This window comes from Mustela lutreola, chromosome 3, assembly GCF_030435805.1.
Source record: "Mustela lutreola isolate mMusLut2 chromosome 3, mMusLut2.pri, whole genome shotgun sequence".
Taxonomy (NCBI): domain Eukaryota; kingdom Metazoa; phylum Chordata; class Mammalia; order Carnivora; family Mustelidae; genus Mustela; species Mustela lutreola.
Genome location: NC_081292.1, coordinates 28,866,791 through 28,884,086, shown reverse-complemented (window position 1 = coordinate 28,884,086; position 17,296 = coordinate 28,866,791). Strand labels below are relative to the sequence as shown.

The 17,296-nt window shown below is 36.5% G+C and overlaps 1 protein-coding gene across 1 annotated transcript in view; it reads left to right on the top strand.

Annotated features, from left to right (window-relative positions):
- PKHD1L1 (PKHD1 like 1) overlaps positions 1–17,296 on the top strand; it is a 162,340-nt gene that overhangs the window by 113,063 nt on the left and 31,981 nt on the right. Inside the window, exons 56-63 of the mRNA XM_059165766.1 lie at positions 1,120–1,249; positions 2,566–2,684; positions 3,356–3,485; positions 6,704–6,877; positions 10,184–10,287; positions 12,154–12,283; positions 13,062–13,183; positions 14,749–14,839. Of these exons, the coding sequence (XP_059021749.1) occupies positions 1,120–1,249; positions 2,566–2,684; positions 3,356–3,485; positions 6,704–6,877; positions 10,184–10,287; positions 12,154–12,283; positions 13,062–13,183; positions 14,749–14,839 (1,000 nt within the window). The remainder of the gene's footprint in view (positions 1–1,119; positions 1,250–2,565; positions 2,685–3,355; positions 3,486–6,703; positions 6,878–10,183; positions 10,288–12,153; positions 12,284–13,061; positions 13,184–14,748; positions 14,840–17,296) is intronic.

The window sequence follows — 17,296 nt, the reverse complement described above, 5'->3', positions numbered from 1 at the left end:
TCATTCTCACTCTTGTTGCTCTCTATCTCAAATTTTTTTAAAAAGTAGAAGTGGGCATCTGGGTGGCTCAGTTGGTTAAGCAACTGCTTTTGGCTCAGGTCATGATCCTGGAGTCCTGGGATTGAGTCCCACATTGGGTTCCTTGCTCAGCAGAAGTCTGCTTCTCCCTATGACCCTCTCCCCTTCTCGTGCTCTCTCTCTCATAAATAAATACAATCTTTTTTTTTTTAAGTGTGTAGTAGCTTTTCTTTGATAAAAATAGGGCCTTAATGGGACACCTGAGTGGCTCAGTGGGTTAAGCCTCTGCCTTCGTGATCAGGTCGTGATCTCGGGGTCCTGGGATCAAGCCCTGAGTTGGACTCTCTGCTCAGTAGGGATCCTGCTTCCCTCTCTCTCTCTGCCTGCTGTTCTGCCTACTTGTGATCTCTGTCTCTCTGCCCAATAAATAAAATCTTAATAAAAAAAATAGGGCTTTACTGCTTTAAAAATATGCAATATCTTGGTATTTAGATGCATGAGCTTTGAGGTAAATTAAAGTGTCAACTGAGTCCTTAAGCCTCACTGTCAGTTGGGAATTTGGGTAAGATATTTAACCACTTTGAGCACCAATTTTCCCGCCTATCAAATGAAAATAATAATAGCAATTCATGGGTTTAATATAAAGGTCAAATGATATAATCGACATAAAGACTTACACATTATGGCTGGCATGGAATCAGTAAGCATTTAGTAATAGCTGTTATTATTAACAATGAGGGCCCCTACTTGGCCATAGCATGGATGTAAGTGTGAAGAGTGTATTTCGTATATGTCACATGGTGCAAAAGAAAACATGATCTGTCCAAATGGTACGAGTTTTGGTGTAAGCAGGTCTCAGCTTTAGGTACTGCACTGACCATAAGTACCTACTGAAACTGACCTTGGAAAAGTCACTTAAACTGCCCATCCCAAAGTGACAGAGTTAAATCAAGGTCACTTTCACATAGATTACTGTTCTTCGTATAACAGATTTCATTTGTTTTCACTAGAGGCTGCCAGTATCTTCCTAATTCCTTTTTTGCGGGTGAAATTCTTTTCTGCTTAATTTTTAAGTATCAACAATTTTCTGCTTCACTGCAGGGAGGTAGATTGATTGCTGGCTGGGAAGATAACCCTTTTAAAGGAGAATTACAGATTGTTCTTAGAGGAAATCATTCTACTCCAGAATGGACTCTTCCAGAAGGACCAAATCAAGGATCAAAGGTCTTAGGTATATATTTCCAGATACTAAAAATATCATATCAGTCTTGAAAATCTATTTTAAAACATAGAGCACTAAAATACTTATCAGTTCAAGATCAGTTCAAGATGTTATGATATCAGAAACTTTTATAGACATTTATTTACACTAAAGGGTTATAAAAATAAATTTAAAAATTTTAATTAAAACATCTTACCCTAAAATAGGTATAGTTGTGTGTATTTGAAACTAAAATGCAATCCATTGCAAAACTAACATAAATCTCTCAATATGTGTATTATTTCTCCAATCTGGTTTTCTTTATAATTTTCCCTTTATATAAACAAGCATACTTCTTCATATTTTGGTGTCCTTTTCCTTAAAAGCTAACTTTTCTGTACATTATTCCACTTACAGTTTTAATAATCTGTGAACCAACTGTCTCTACTATGAGTTATCTAATTGTAACTGAGGCTAAACTTTATATTTTCCAGTCGGATTTGTATGGCTGCCCATATTCCTATCTAAGCCTAGAAAGTAAAGGAACTGAGAGCATTTATTTGCTCCTAAGTAGTAACCACATTCATTAACACTGATGGATATTTATTAGAAAGATACATACAAGCATGTGCTGCCATTGCTTTCCCACAGAGTCCCTAAAACAGTGACAGTCAGGAAAGAGGAACATAAAAAGTAACATCAGATTGAATCAGTCAGCTCCCCACTGGTAAATGTCCCAAGACAGACAAATTCAGTCCTGAAAAATATTTGCTTTTGTGAGCTTATTTTTTTGTTTGTTTCAAAAGTAGCATTTCAAACAACACAAACAATATCAAGGAAAACTATTAAGAAAAAATATATGTCTTTCCGATTCTACCCCATCATGAGGAAACTAGTATTAATAGTTAGTAGTTTTTACATGTCAAACTAAAGATAATAAGTTTACTTACTCAGTTGATGTATTATGGATATCTTTCCAGATCAATATTTATAGATAACCATCTTCCTTTTTAAAGTATATTATCCTACTGTATTAGTATAATTTATTCCATCATCCTCTTATTGATGTACACTAGAATTTTTCCAGTATGTTCAAATATTACCATAGTAGGCAACCTTATTCACCATATCCTTGGGCATGGGCTTTAATTCTATTGACCAGATTCCTAGAAGTGGGTCAGAGGGTCAAAGTCTTCTTGTATAGCCCTGAGCAAATCATCCAAATTCATTCCATTCCTTCTAAAATGTCCAATCACTTATTAAAATATATCAATGTACTGTTTCATTTTATACTAGCACCTCACTCAGTACTATGTGGTAAATAAATAGAAGTTTTTCTCCTTCAGGGGTATTTGGCGAGCTGGATCTTCATGGAATTCCACGTTCAGTATATAAAACTAAGCTCTCAGAAACTGCAGAGGCAGGATCCAAAGTCCTCTCTCTAAAGGATGCTGTGGATTGGCAGGTACAGGAAATAGTATGTGGTGGGAACTGAAAACACATAGTGGGTCAACTTAAAAAGGTTTCTTACTTTCACGGACATTTACTTTCTTGTAGGATTAATCAACTGAAAAATGTATATTTTGTATTAGCTTATACTCTAAAGCTTACCTCAGAGCAGGTGTTTAAAAATTGGGATCTTTAAAGGGCCTTCAGAATATATAAAGATATTATTTATATATTAGTTATGAAAGGAAAATATGAAAGTTTTTGAGTAAGAAAAGTTTTTTATGTCTGTCTTTCCCACATTTCAGGAATACCAAGAAATAGTTAATACATAAAAAGAAAAAGTCTGGGGAAATTTTTAAGTCTTAAGAATATTGCGCTGACCAGTTTTTAATAAAAATATGAATATATTTGCTTTGATCTATTTAATTTTTTAAAAGTATATTACCGATGATTTTATTTAATGACTGAATTAAATTTGAGGAAATGTTGAGATAAATCAAAATTTTAAATCCTTAATATCAAACTCAAGCATGTTTATTTTTAGAGACTTCAATGTATAGTTTCTTCTGATAATAGCATGTTGCTAATCAGATATGAATTAAATTAGAACTTTTAAACTGTTATTATATAGAAATAGAAACCTATTTTAAAAATTGTTCTTGAATTTGGCACTTGAATTTTTCTAAGGAGGGGGAAGAGATTGTGATAACAACCACAAGCTATGATTTCCACCAGACAGAAACTAGAAGTATCATTAAAATCCTGCATGACCAGAAAATTCTCATTCTCAATGATACCCTTTCCTACACTCACCTTGGTAAGTGACTGTTTTCTAACTAAATAGAATTGTAATTAAATGTCTTGAAATACTCACATTTTTAGTGCTCTCCTTTGTAATGATTCAGCAAATATTCAGCAAAGACCACTATATAATATCCCATGGGACAAGACTAGCACTTTCTGTCTTAAACAATCTTCTAGGTGATTTTGTAAAGGATTTATTTATTTATTTATTTATTTGAGAGAGTGTGAGCACTGGTGGTGGGGTGGGGTTGGGTGAAGGGGCAGAGGGAGAGGGGCAGAGAGAATCAAAGAATCTTAAGCAGACTCTCTGCTGAGTGGGGAGCCCCACACAGGGCTTGATCTCAGGACCCTGAGATCATGACCTCAGCCAAAATCAAGAATCAGACACTTAAGTGACTGAGCCACCCAGGTACTAATGCACACTGAATTTTCAGAACCTTTGACTCAAGAGCATCTTTATCCTAAATTTAAAAGCATCATGGGGTTATTATAAGATTGCTGATTATAATTTTTTGGTGTAAATAGAAGAAATGCTTTTGATTGCATTCCATGTTATAAATTAAAAAGTATCATGGAGGGATCTAAGATGGCGATGTAGTAGGAGGACCCTAGACTCATTTTGTCCCTCAAACACAACTAGATAACTATCAAGTCATTCTAAATACTCAAGAAATCATTCTGAAGTCTAACCGAAGAAAGTTCACAGATAGAAGGAGAGAAGAGGCCACGTTGAGGAAGGTAGTAAGTGCAGAGACTTGGTTTGGGGAAAAAACAGATCACAGGGGAGGAAGCCCTGGTAGCAGAGAAAGGCAAGAGAGAGCATAGCACACAGGGGCAAGTATAAGATGAACACTTCCCCAAAACCATTGGCTAGGAAAACGGGGGCTGATTTTCATGAAGTTTTGTTACCAGTGGGTCTTGAAGACTGGAGTTTCAAAGGTTGGGGGATTGGCTGGGATGAAGCCCTGAGTAAGCCAATAACGAGCAAAGAAATTGAATCAGTAAACAAATCTCCCAATAAACAAACATTAAGGACAGCACTTGATGTAATGAGCATTGGGAGTTACATTCAACTGATGAATCACTAAATTATCTCTGAAATGAATAATATATTATATGTTAATTAAATTTAATTAACTAAAATTTTAAAAAATAGTGCCTTCAAAAAATGGTGTTGGGAAAACTGGACAGCAACATGCAAAAAATGAAGCTGGACCACTTTATTACACTGTACACAAAAATAAAATCAAAATGGAGGGGTGCCTGGGTGGCTCATTTGAGCATCTGACTCTTGATTTCAGCTCAGGTCATAATCTCAGGGTCATAAGCTTGAGCCTCCATGCTCAGTGAGGAGTCTGCTTCTTTTTCTCTCTTCCTCTCCCTCTGCACCCCACTCAAATAAATAAATCTTTAAAAACAAATCCCAAATCAGTGAAGGACCTAAATGTGAGGCAGGAAACCATTAAAATCCTAGAGAATACAGGAAACAATTTCTTTGACAAAAGTCATGGCAACTTCTTACTAGACATGTTTCTAGAGGCAAGTAAAGAAAAGCAAAACTGAACTATTGGGACCTCATCCAGATAAAAACCTTCTGCACAGTGAAGGAAACAATCAACAAAAGTGATAGGCAACCTTTGGAATGGGAGAAGATATTTGCAAATGACATTTCTGATAAAGGGTTAGTATTCAAAATCTATAAAGAATTTATCAAACTTAACACCCAAAGAAGACATAAAAATGGCCAACAGACACATGATACTCAACACTCCTCGTCATCAGAGAAATACAAATCAAAACTACAATAAGATATCACCTCACGCTTGTCAGAGTGGCTAAAATGAACAATGCAGCAAACAGGTGTTGGTGAGGATGTGGAGAAAAGGGAGCAGCCACTCTGGAAAACAGTATGGAGCTTCCTCAAAATGTTAAAAATAGAACTACCCTATAATCCAGCAATTGCTCTACTAGGTGTTTACCCAAAAGATACAAAAATACTAATTAAAAGGGATACAAGCTCCTCAGTGTTTATAGCTGTATTACCAACAATAGCCACATTATGGAAAGAGCCCAAGTGTGTCCATCAGCTGACGAATGGATAAGGAAGAGGTGGAACACACGCACACACACACACCTGCACACACACACAGTAGATTATTACTCAGCCACCAAAAAGAATGAAATCTTGCCATTTGCAATGACGTGGATGGAGCTAGAGATCTATATTATGCTAAGCAAAATAAGTCAATCAGAGAAAGACAGATAAAATATGATTTCACTCATACGTGGAATTTAAGAAACAAAACAAATGAATTTGGTAGGGGGAAAAGACATGAAAACCAAAAAAAGAGTCTTAACTACAGAGAACAATCTGATGGTTACCAGAGGGGAGGTGGGCGTGGGGATGGCTTTATTGGGGGATGGGAATTAAGGAGGGCACTTGTGAAGAGCACTGGGTGTTGTTTATAAGTGTTGCATCACTAAATTCTGCACCCAAAACTAATATTACACTGCATGTTTACTAACTGAAATTTAAGTAAAAACTTGGGAAGAAAAAAAAATTAAAACAAAAGATATCATAATTTCATTCTGCTATCTGTGTATGTTTAAGCATGCAAATCTAATTCATGAATATTAGCCAAACTGTGGAAAGAACCAAGATGCCCTTCAACAGACGAATGGATAAGGAAGATGTGGTCCATATACACTATGGAGTATTATGCCTCCATCAGAAAGGATGAATACCCAACTTCTGTAGCAACATGGACGGGACTGGAGGAGATTATGCTGAGTGAAATAAGTCAAGCAGAGTCAATTATCATATGGTTTCACTTTTTTGTGGACTATAACAAATAACACAGAGGACATGGGGAGATGGAGAGGAGAAGGGAGTTGAGGGAAACTGGAAGGGGAGGTGAACCATGAGAGACTATGGACTCTGAAAAACAACCTGAGGGTTTTGAAGGGGGGGTTGGGGGGGGTGGGGGAGCCAGGTGGTGGGTATTAAGGAGGGCATGGATTGCATGGAGCACTGGGTGTGGTACAAAAACAATGAATACTGTTACACTGAAAAGATATAAAATAAATTGTAAAAAATAATGAAAAAAAGAAAATCACAAAAAAAAAAGAGAGAGAAAGAAAGAAAGTTACACAGCCTGTGAATTACAAAGGAACTAATAAACTCAGGTATTTTTCAGCATTGGTAATAATCTACCTGTCCTTCTGCTGCAGCTGAAAGATACCATGTTCCTGGAACAGATCAGAGCTATACATTAGCAGCTGATGTTGGGATACTGAGTAGGAACATCAAAATACTTGGTGAAGATTATCCAGGTTGGTTCAAGGAATCTTTCGGTGCACGTGTCCTGGTCAGCTCATTCACTCAGAATATGATGACGTTTAAAGGTTGGTACAGATTTGGAATATAGCACAGTCTCTTCTGTGTTCAGTCATTTCTTAAATTACACTTCTTTTTTACGATCACATGTGTTAAAAAAATTCAGTGAGTACATTTTGAAGATCATACTGGCTTTATTCAGTGACTCGTGCATCAGGCAGTATCCAGTCTAGGAGATAAAAAGGAGCTCCAAAGAGTTGTGCAAAATGAAAGACTTTTATAGGCAGAAGAGAACAGGAACCTGGGAGGTATACTAGGCAAAAAAAGCAAACTGGTTATTGCAAGGTTACTTCCCTTTAGGGGTAGCAGGGGCTAATCAGGCACATTCCCTAACTAGTGCTGATCTGGGGATTCCTGATGGACTGGTTTAAGATTCCATTTCTGGGAGAGGAACTGTAAATTCAGTCTTGGTTTGGTAACTTGGGTTGAACATAATCAACTCTCAATTTGGGCTGGTTTTCTTTTCTTTCTTCCTTTTTTCTTTTCTTTTTGTTTTTTTAAGATTATTTATTTATTTATTTGACAGAGATCACAAGTAGGCAGAGAGAGAGGAGGAAGCAGGCTTTCTGCCACGCAGAGAGCCCGATACGGGGCTCGATCCCAGGACCCTGGGATCATGACCTGAGCCAAAGGCAGAGGCTTTAACCCACTGAGCCACCCAGGCACCCCGGTTTTCTCGTTTTTAACAGAGAATAATCTTCCTGGAGAGGGATTATGTAAACTATCCAAAAGTTCCACTCATTTTCTCTTCACAGACAGTAAGAATTATCAAATTAACAATGACCTTAGGTGACAGCTAGCCCAGCCTCTCACCCAGACAGAATTTGTTTATAAAAAGCATGATAGGTCTGTTATTTTTTGTTTGAGGGAGAATTTAAAACATATACAAAATTTTCAAACATAGATGTATAACGCATCCCAGTGTACCCGTCACTAGTTACCACAGTGATCAACTTTGGTCAATCTTGTTTCAACTGTATGACCACCCATTCTCTTCAAGCCCCTGGGTTATTTTGAAACAACTGCATATATTTTTTTCTTGAAATATAATTGACATATAAAGTTTAAGGTATACACTCTGTTTATTTTTATACATTCGTATATCACAATATGATTACCACTGGAGTGTCAGCTAACATCTCTATCATGTCACATTATGTCTTTTTTGTGGGAGGAACAATTAAGATCTGGTCTCTTAGCAACTCTGAAGTTTATAATACAGTATTGTTGACTGTAACCACTCTGTTGTACATTAGATTTCCAAGTCTTATTTCTCCACCAGTTCCAAGTTTGTACCCTCAAACAATGTCTTTCTAATTCCACCCCCCACCAACACCCTAGCTCCTGGTAACCACGATCCTACTCTCTGCTTTTATGCATTTGGCCTTTTTAGATTCTACATATAAGCATCATACAGTATTTGTCTTTTTCTGATTACCCCACTTAGTATAATGCCCTCAAGGTCCATCAGTGTTGTAGCAAATGGTTAGAGTTCTTTCTTTTTATGACTGAATAATATGCCACTGCCCATATATGCCTCATTTTAGAAATGCCCAATTACCATTGACAAATGAAAGTGCCCCATCAGTGACCTTCAGAACATTTTCATGTTGATGCCTCTGCCTTTGACTTAGGTTTCATCAGCTTCTTCATTTTCTGATATGACAAATATATGGTTTTTGTTTTTGTTTTGTTTTTCTGAGCTTGGAAATAAGTCATCCCTCCAAGTAATGCTGGTTCTTTTTATTGGAAGCTGGTGTTTAGATCCCACAGTCTGGGTACCAGGAGCCGGTCATTTATTCTTACTTGTAATGTTTTAGCAGGTCCTCATTCATAATTCTGTCTATTGCATTTTGCAACAGCTCTAATTCCAGAAAACCTTTATATTGAGCAGGCAGCCATCCCGCTATAGCTTCTACCTATTTGTCAACAGGAGCATAACTAATGATGTTAACATTAGTTAATGTCAACAACTAATGTGAATGATGATCATATGGTATTCCAGGCACTGTACTAAGGATTTAACACGTATTATCTCATTTAATCCTCATAGTGCTCTGCAGAGATATTGTCCCCTTTTAAAGTTAGATAGATTATTATAGGGATCAAATTGCTCTGACCTTGGATACTAATCCACTTCAGATCCCATGATGGACCTGTTCTTATGACAACCTTTCCTTGCTTCTGTAAATTGTTTAGTGATGTTAATGAACACCTACGGCTTTTGTAGGACCAGATGCTCTGTAGTAACCGTTTCTTCTCTGTCTCAATCTTAGTATTATGTTCTCCACCGTGTATCCAATTGCTGGATCATGGATTTTGAGACAGGCTTTTCCCTTCTAGTACAAAGTAATTCTTCTCCAACACATTTTGTTAAATATCAATTTTTGGAATGAGGAATCTCCCCTACTGCTTTTTACCAGCCATAAATCTCTGTGCCTCCAGGACATTGTATGAGAATTCAATCACAAATTGCCTTTTAAGCACTTAGTACAGCCCTTGGCTCATGGATTGTTCTTGCTGTTATTACCAATCTATGAAATTGCCTCTTGTCACTTTAGTAGTACTTATGACAAAGATGAGCAGATACTTGGTAATGCATATTCTGGAAAGGATTATGTAAAGATAATGCCCTTCAAATATCTTTAGAACATCAAAACTCAACTGTCAGGTAAATTATGTCTTGTGAATTATGTCATGCTTCTCTAACAGGAGCAGTATCACTACCAAAGGGATGAAATCTGATTCTTGCAGAACAAAAAAAACTTATTTATTTAAGATTTTATTTATTTATTTGAGAGAGAAAAGGCAGTGAGCAAGGAAGAGAGAGAACATACAAGTGCATGAGAAGGGGGAGGGGCAGAAGGAAAAGGAGAAGCAGGTTCCTAGTTGAGCAGGGAGCCCAAAGCAGGCTCCATCCTAGGACCTGATCCCAAGGCAGACACTCAACCAACTGGGCCACCCAGGTGTCCCAGGACAGAAGAATTTATAAGAGCAATAGTTTGTGGCCCTCCAAAGAGCCACCATACATTAACAGATACGTAGTATAGCTGAGGTATTGAAATTCCATGGGAAGGGGAGGCTATTGGGGAAAAAAGTCTAAAGAGACTGTTGTAGGGGCCAGTGAAAAAAAAGTTCAGAAACACTGCCTGATTTGGATTAAAGGAGCAAAGAAGAATGAATGAGATATTCATGAAAAAGTTGAAAGCAAATTTGTGATTTGGAAAATTACAACTCGTGTAGATTTTCAAAAATTCTTATTGTGTTTCAAGAAAAAAAAAAATGTTGTCACTCTTCCCTCCCTACCCTACCAGGAAATGCAAGGATAAGTAATGTGGAATTTTATCACGGTGGTCAAGAAGGCTTCAGGGATAGCACAGATCCAAGATACGCCGTAACATTTCTTAACTTAGGACAGGTTTGTACTTGAATTTTTGCATATATTCAAAATAAAATATTTTGATTTTGACTTTATTTTCATTTAACTTTACTAAAAAGTCATATCTTAGAATTTCTTTTTTTTTTTTAAGATTTTATTTATTTATTTGACAGACAGAGATCACAAGTAGGCAGAGAGACAGGCAGAGAGAGCGGAAGGGAAACAGGCTCCCTACTTAGCAGAGACACCCAATGCCATGTGGGGCTCGATCACAGGACCCTGGAGCCATGACCTGAGCCAAAGGCAGAGGCTTTAACTTACTGAGCCACCCAGGCACCCCAGTATTTTAGAATTTCTAAGATGATGATCTAATAAAACTTTCTTTGGTACGTTTTCCAACAACTTTTTTAGACTCATAGCAGCATCTGACTTACCCATTTCACACATTTATTTAAAATCAGTAAAAAACCAACCAAACAAACAAAAAAAACAGAAAAAAGAGCACATATGTTTTCATGCTTAGCAAAATAAGTCAGGCGGAGAAAGACAACTATCATATGATCTCCCTGATATGAGGAAGTGGTGATGCAACATGGGGGCTTAAGTGGGTACGAGAAGAATAAATGAAAGAAGATGGGATTGGGAGGGAGACAAACCATAAGTGACTCTTAATCTCACAAAACAAACTGAGGGTTGTTGGGGGGAGGGGGTTTGGGAGAAGGGGGTGGGATTATGGACATTGGGGAGGGTATGTGTTTTGGTGAGTGCTGTGAAGTGTGTAAACCTGGTGATTCACAGACCTGTACCCCTGGGGATAAAAATATATGTTTATAAAAAATAAAAAATTATATTAAAATTTAAAAAAAAAAGAGCACATATGTAAAATAACTGAAACTCTATGATCTTATTTCATAACTCCACTTTATTTTGCAGTGATTAAACTATTTATAGTTTCTATTGAACAAAGTGAGTATTGCTTACATTTCTCAAAGGAGAACCTTGTGCGTATATCCATGCTTCTGTCAAAAGTGGGAAAATAGATGTGCTTAGAAGGCTTGTGGCTGAAGAAAAATGAGAGAGAACATATTTTTTTTTTTTATGGAAATAAAAAAATAGTCTTGCAGGCTTGAGGTTACAACCCCAAACTTACTCATTGGTTGGTTCCTACAGACCTTTGAATTATAACCTCCTGCCTAGAGTATTAACTTTTATAATTTAAAAAAATTCCCTGCTCATTATATAATAAACAATTCTGAAAAAATTTTTAGCTCCTTAGTATTTTATAGATAATGATAGAAATACAAAGGCATAGAAAAGTACTTCAGAATTTTTATCTGCATTTAAATCTGCATTTTTGTTTTATTTAATCATAAATTGAAGATATATGGAAATTTCCCAGGATTAAAAGATCTACAAGGAAATCATATTTTTTCATGGAACATGAATTGAGTATTTTATTTTTTTATTAACATATAATGTATTATTTGCCCCAAGGGCACAGGTCTGTGAGTCATCAGTTTTACACACTTTCCACACACTTTACACAGTTTTTTTACACAGTTTTACACACACTTTACACAGCACTCACCATAGCACGTACCCTCCCCAATGTCCATAACCCATCCCCCTTTCCCCGCCAGCAGCCCTCAGTTTGTTTCCTGAAATTAAGAGTCTCTTATGGTTCGTCTCCCTCCCAATCCCATCTTGTTTCATTTTTTCTGTCCCTTCCCTCCACACCCCTCTTCCATGCCTCTCAAATTCCTCACAGAGAGATCATACAATTGTCTTTCTCTGAGTATTTTATTTATCAAGATTTGTCTTTCGAAAATCACCTACTTCAAGTTTTTTCTTTAAATACATTTTAATTTTATTTTAAAATGTTCACTGAATCCTGATGTTTCATAGATTCAAGAACGTGGCTCATCTTATATTCGAGGCTGTGCCTTTCACAACGGCTTTTCCCCAGCAATTGGTGTGTTTGGGACAGATGGATTGGACATAGAAGACAACATCATTCACTTTACAGTGGGGGAAGGTAGTATGATAATATTTTTGTCCAAATAATGTGCTTTCTGAGACAATCTTATCTGAAGACTCTAGAGCCATGCTGTCTGGTTGATTGTTTTCAAAGAACGGAAGTGGCCTCTATCTGTACTGATAGGGTAATTACTAAACCCTATGTGGCCACTGAGCACTTAAAATGTTGCTACTATGATTGAAGAACAAGAATTTTTTAATTTTAATGGTACTTAATTTAATCATACTTACTTTACATTTAAGTTGTTACATGTGACTATGGCTATCATACTGGACAGTACAACTCTAGAAGAATTATTTACCAGACCATGATCGTGTGTGAATTATCTAATCACCAGTAGTTTAAATTACTATGACATTTTTACTATGACATTTAAAATACCCTCACCTATCAATCAAAATAAAGAAAATCAAAATAACAAGTAAAGGTTACTATTTAATGGTACTTGATGTAAGGAGGTTATGCTTTCTTGAATATCTGTACAAAGCATAATACAAACTCATTTAATATATATGAAATTGATGTGTGTGTTTGTTAAAATCTGAGGTGTGGTCTCATATATGGAACCCATATATTTAACAGGCACCCCAGAAGAGTCTAAGGCAGTTAGACTATTAAAGAGGTTGAGTTCAAAAGGCATACTCTAAAATTTAAGAGGTTGATTTGTCAGGCTCAAACTAGAAAAACTGATTTCATGGGAACACAGAAGATGTCCCCTATAGTACTCATTACAAATCTGTATGTATTTTGGGGGGTTTTATTCACTTTCTTGTAGGCATCAGAATATGGGGGGATGCCAACAGAGTTCGTGGGAACTTGGTTACACTCTCAATTTGGCCAGGAACCTATCAAAACAGAAGAGATTTAAGTTCAACGCTCTGGCATGCAGCAATTGAGGTAGGGTGACTTATAACTATATAAAATAATGACATAATTTTACAAGAGTATCCTAAAGTATAATTTGTAATTTCTCTACAGATTACATACCACAGATTATAAATTCTGTAGAAACTGTAAGTCTCAAAATGTTATTGAAAACTGCTTCCTCTTTAGATAAAGATTGGTGAATTAATAAAATGAGCTAATGAAGGGAGTAAACTTCCTTGAGAGATGTTACGAGCTCCCACAGCCATCGAATTTTTCTTTGTGTTGCTGTCCAGTGGTTTAAGTAGTTCTCTTATTTCCTTGCTTTTCCAATCTTAATTGTCACTTACTTCCAAGTTCTGGTGCAGGGTCTCTGTGCTGCTAATTGACTGAATGCCTTACACATACTACTACTTAACTCTGACTTTGGTTTCCTTCGTCATAGGGAAAACTAGAATGCTAGACTACAGAATCTCCAAAATCCCTTTCTCAACTAAAATGCTTATGATTATGTGAGGTTATTTACTTTTATCTGGTATTACTAACTGGACCCTTCTTGTTTCCCATGAAGTTTCTTCAATCACTGTAGGCCCTCTGGTGTAGGATGAGATCACAGGCAAGCAAACAGAAAGTACAGGAAAAGGGTTTGGAGGACATATGGCTCCACTTTCTTTTTAGTCTACTAACCTATGCTACAGGAGTCAAAAGGAATTTTTAAAAATAGCTCTTTTGGGAGATGGGATAGGAATGAGGTTTGTTTTTGTGCAACTACTAATAATCACTTTAAAGTAAAACCTGAAAGCTGGGAACTTGGTATACATTTACAAGCGTGTTCTCCTTTCATGGATTATGTGAGAACGTAATCCAATGTCAGTTCCAGATCTTTGAATTTTCTCTACCTTTTGAAAGAAAAGGAACTTATTCTACTTTTATGAGTTTCATTTTACTCTGTTCTCTTATCATAATATATAAAAATAAAGGTGCTTAATACTTTAAATAGTTGAGATTTGGACTGTTTTGCTGACACCAGAGGCAAGAATTAAATCTTCTGTGCTCTATACTTTTCATTTTTGCCACCTTGCCTGGGCTCACAAAGTAAAATTGTTTAGTGACTACCTAACATTCATGTTCAACCAGTTTTAAATATAGCAGATTTTACTTAAACTAGTAAGTGCTTCTATTGAATCTTATGGTCCACTATAACTTCCTTAGTTTTCTCTTAATAAATCGAATTGGTAGCATAATATAGCCAAAGAGTGATAAAATCCTACTAACCTTGCTATAATACTGGAATTTGTTCTAAGGTTTATAATTTTGAATGATACCCAGTGGCTTTTGTGACTGAAATAAAAAATCTCTTTAATGCAGTTTTCTAATGAAATCTAAGGTGTTGTGTCTCGTGATGATTTTACACCAAAAACCTAAGGTAATTTCGATACTACATTTGTAATGTAAATTTGAATGGGTTGAATAATGAAATTAATTTTTCCTCCCAAAGGGTAGTCATAGTTAATTTTCCTATATATGCTGCATACTTGCTGTCATTGTACAGTCGTGTAAGCGCCTGATCCATAACATCTTCCTTATCCCTGTACTAGATAAACAGAGGGACCAATACAGTCTTGCAAAATAACATCGTGGCTGGATTTGGAAGGGTGGGATTCCGCATTGACGGTGAACCTTGCTCAAGTAAGTCTTTCGGCAAAGAGTCACTAAAACAAGGAAATACCTTGTCCCAATTTGTTCGAAAGAAATTATGATTGTTTGTTGGTTCAGTATGTAATAGCCCCTCCTCCAGGATACTGAAAGAACTTAACAAGCTAAATGACTTGAAGATACCGTTGAGTCTAGGAAAAAATGAATAGACTTTTTAAGAAAGATTTTGTTTATTAAAAAAGATAAAGAGGGCACCTGGGTGGCTCAGTGGGTTAAGCCGCTGCCTTCGGCTCAGGTCATGATCTCAGGGTCCTGGGATCGAGTCCCAAGTCGGGCTCTCTGCTCAGCAGGAAGCCTGCTTCCTCCTCTCTCTCTCTCTGCCTGCCTCTCTGCCTACTTGTGATCTCTCTGTCAAATAAATAGATAAAATCTTTAAAAAAAATGATAAAGAATTTATTATTTACTTGAGAGAGCGTGCAAGAGCATGAGTAGGGGTGGAAGGGTGGCAGGGGGAGGGGCAGAAGGAGAAGCAGATTCCTCACTGAGCCAGGACCTGGGATCATGACCTGAGCTAAAGGCAGACGCTTAACCCACTGAGCCACTCAGGCACTCCTGAATAGGCTTTTAAAGATAATTTTGCATATTTATGATCCAAAAATTCTAGCAGCCACTTTAATTCTTGATGTGGCCAGTGTTGGAACAGTGAGTACCTCATCCCACTATCACTTTCATAAAAGCAACACTTTAGAGATACATGTCTATTGGGATATGGGACTATTGCATATTTCCTCTTGATAAGAATAAATTTATAATTTATAAATTTATTTATAAATTATAAATAAACTAGTTGTGCATTTAAACCTACAAGCATGAAAAAATCAAAGGCCATGTACAGCTAGTTCTCAGATACATTTCTCTCTACCAGAGGAGTCAAACTCAAGAATTAACTGAGAATTAACAACTCCTCTTTTGGCAAGGCTAGGGAAACTAGAACATTTACCCTCTGCTAGTTGAATGACAAAACAATATAACCCCCCTACAGAGGGGAATAGGACACTAGCTGCCAAAATTATAGGAGCATCTGCTTTTGGCTCAGCATTTCCATTTCTGGCAATCCAACTAACATTGGCCTCTATAACACTTACAAAATGTTTTGTGAACTAGGTGATTCATCACAATATTGTTTGTGCTAGCAGGAAGCTGCAAGCTGCCTTGTGTCCAGTACAGTGGACTAGTTACTTAAAGCCAGACAGTAGAACACCAGGCCCTGCTCAAAAAGAGGGAATAAGATACATATCAATATACTGCTATGGTGTATATCATGCTATATGATATATATATGTACATAAATATATCATACTATACGATATATATAAATGTATATGTATAATATGTATATGTTTATAGATAAAATACTGTTTCATTTATGGTATGTTTTGTGGAAGAAAAGAAAGAAAATAGGAATATATAGGGTTATTTGTGTTTATATAAAGCGTCACAAAATGTAAAAACAAAAAAACCAGCAACAGGGTGACTGGTGACTTATTATTGTATAATTTTTTATAACCATTTGGTTTTCCAACTAGGTAAATGCATTATTACATCAAAATAAAATAATAGAGCTGCAAGGTTTACCTCTTGAGAAACTCAGAGGAAATGGGATTTTCTCTGAAAACTTTATATCTCTTGTACAGCTGTTTTTTTTTAATCTCAGTATAGTTATTTTTAAGATTCTTTGAATCAGCATTTTATCTGTAAATTCCGTAAATCAGCATTTTTCTGTAAATTCAAAAATTATTGAGTTTAAGCTAATTTTATTCTTGTGTAAAATACATTTTGGAATGTATTTTGGAAGGAATAAAACAACTGCCAACAAATTTAACTGATTCCTTGATATATGCTCTTATTGAATATTTTAGTCCCAACAGCTTAAAAGTTTTGACTACGATTTTAAAATATGTAATTTTTCTGCAACTTCTTTGAAGTGTTGTCCTGGATTTTTTAAGTCAAAATATGACCTGTGAATATGAATACTTACTAATATGTATATTGCACTGACTATATTGATATTCCTAAATAATTGAGAGGGTTTACAAGGAAGTCTAGGATTTAGAGAAATTGAAATAAGAGACAACACTGAGAAATTGTGGGTTTAAGTTCCTGGAACGGGACACCAACCCATCCAGTGAACCTCCCAGGCAAGTGGAGTCTGGTAGGCCAGGAAGGGAACCATGACTCACACGGGGCCCCAGGGGCAACAGTATGTGGAACCGAGGGAGAGACATGTGAACAGCTTCTTATGGAGAAAACAAAACAGAATCTAGGCAGTTGACAAGTGAAATTTCAATCCCAAAGTTTTAGGAAGAAAGGAAACTCTACAGGAGAAGAGGAAATCAGGAGACTTGGTCAAGAGAGCTGGTACCAAGTAAACTACAGGGCGTGATCTGTTCTTTATTGGGAGCCCTCCAGTGTATGCATGGTTAGGAGGGA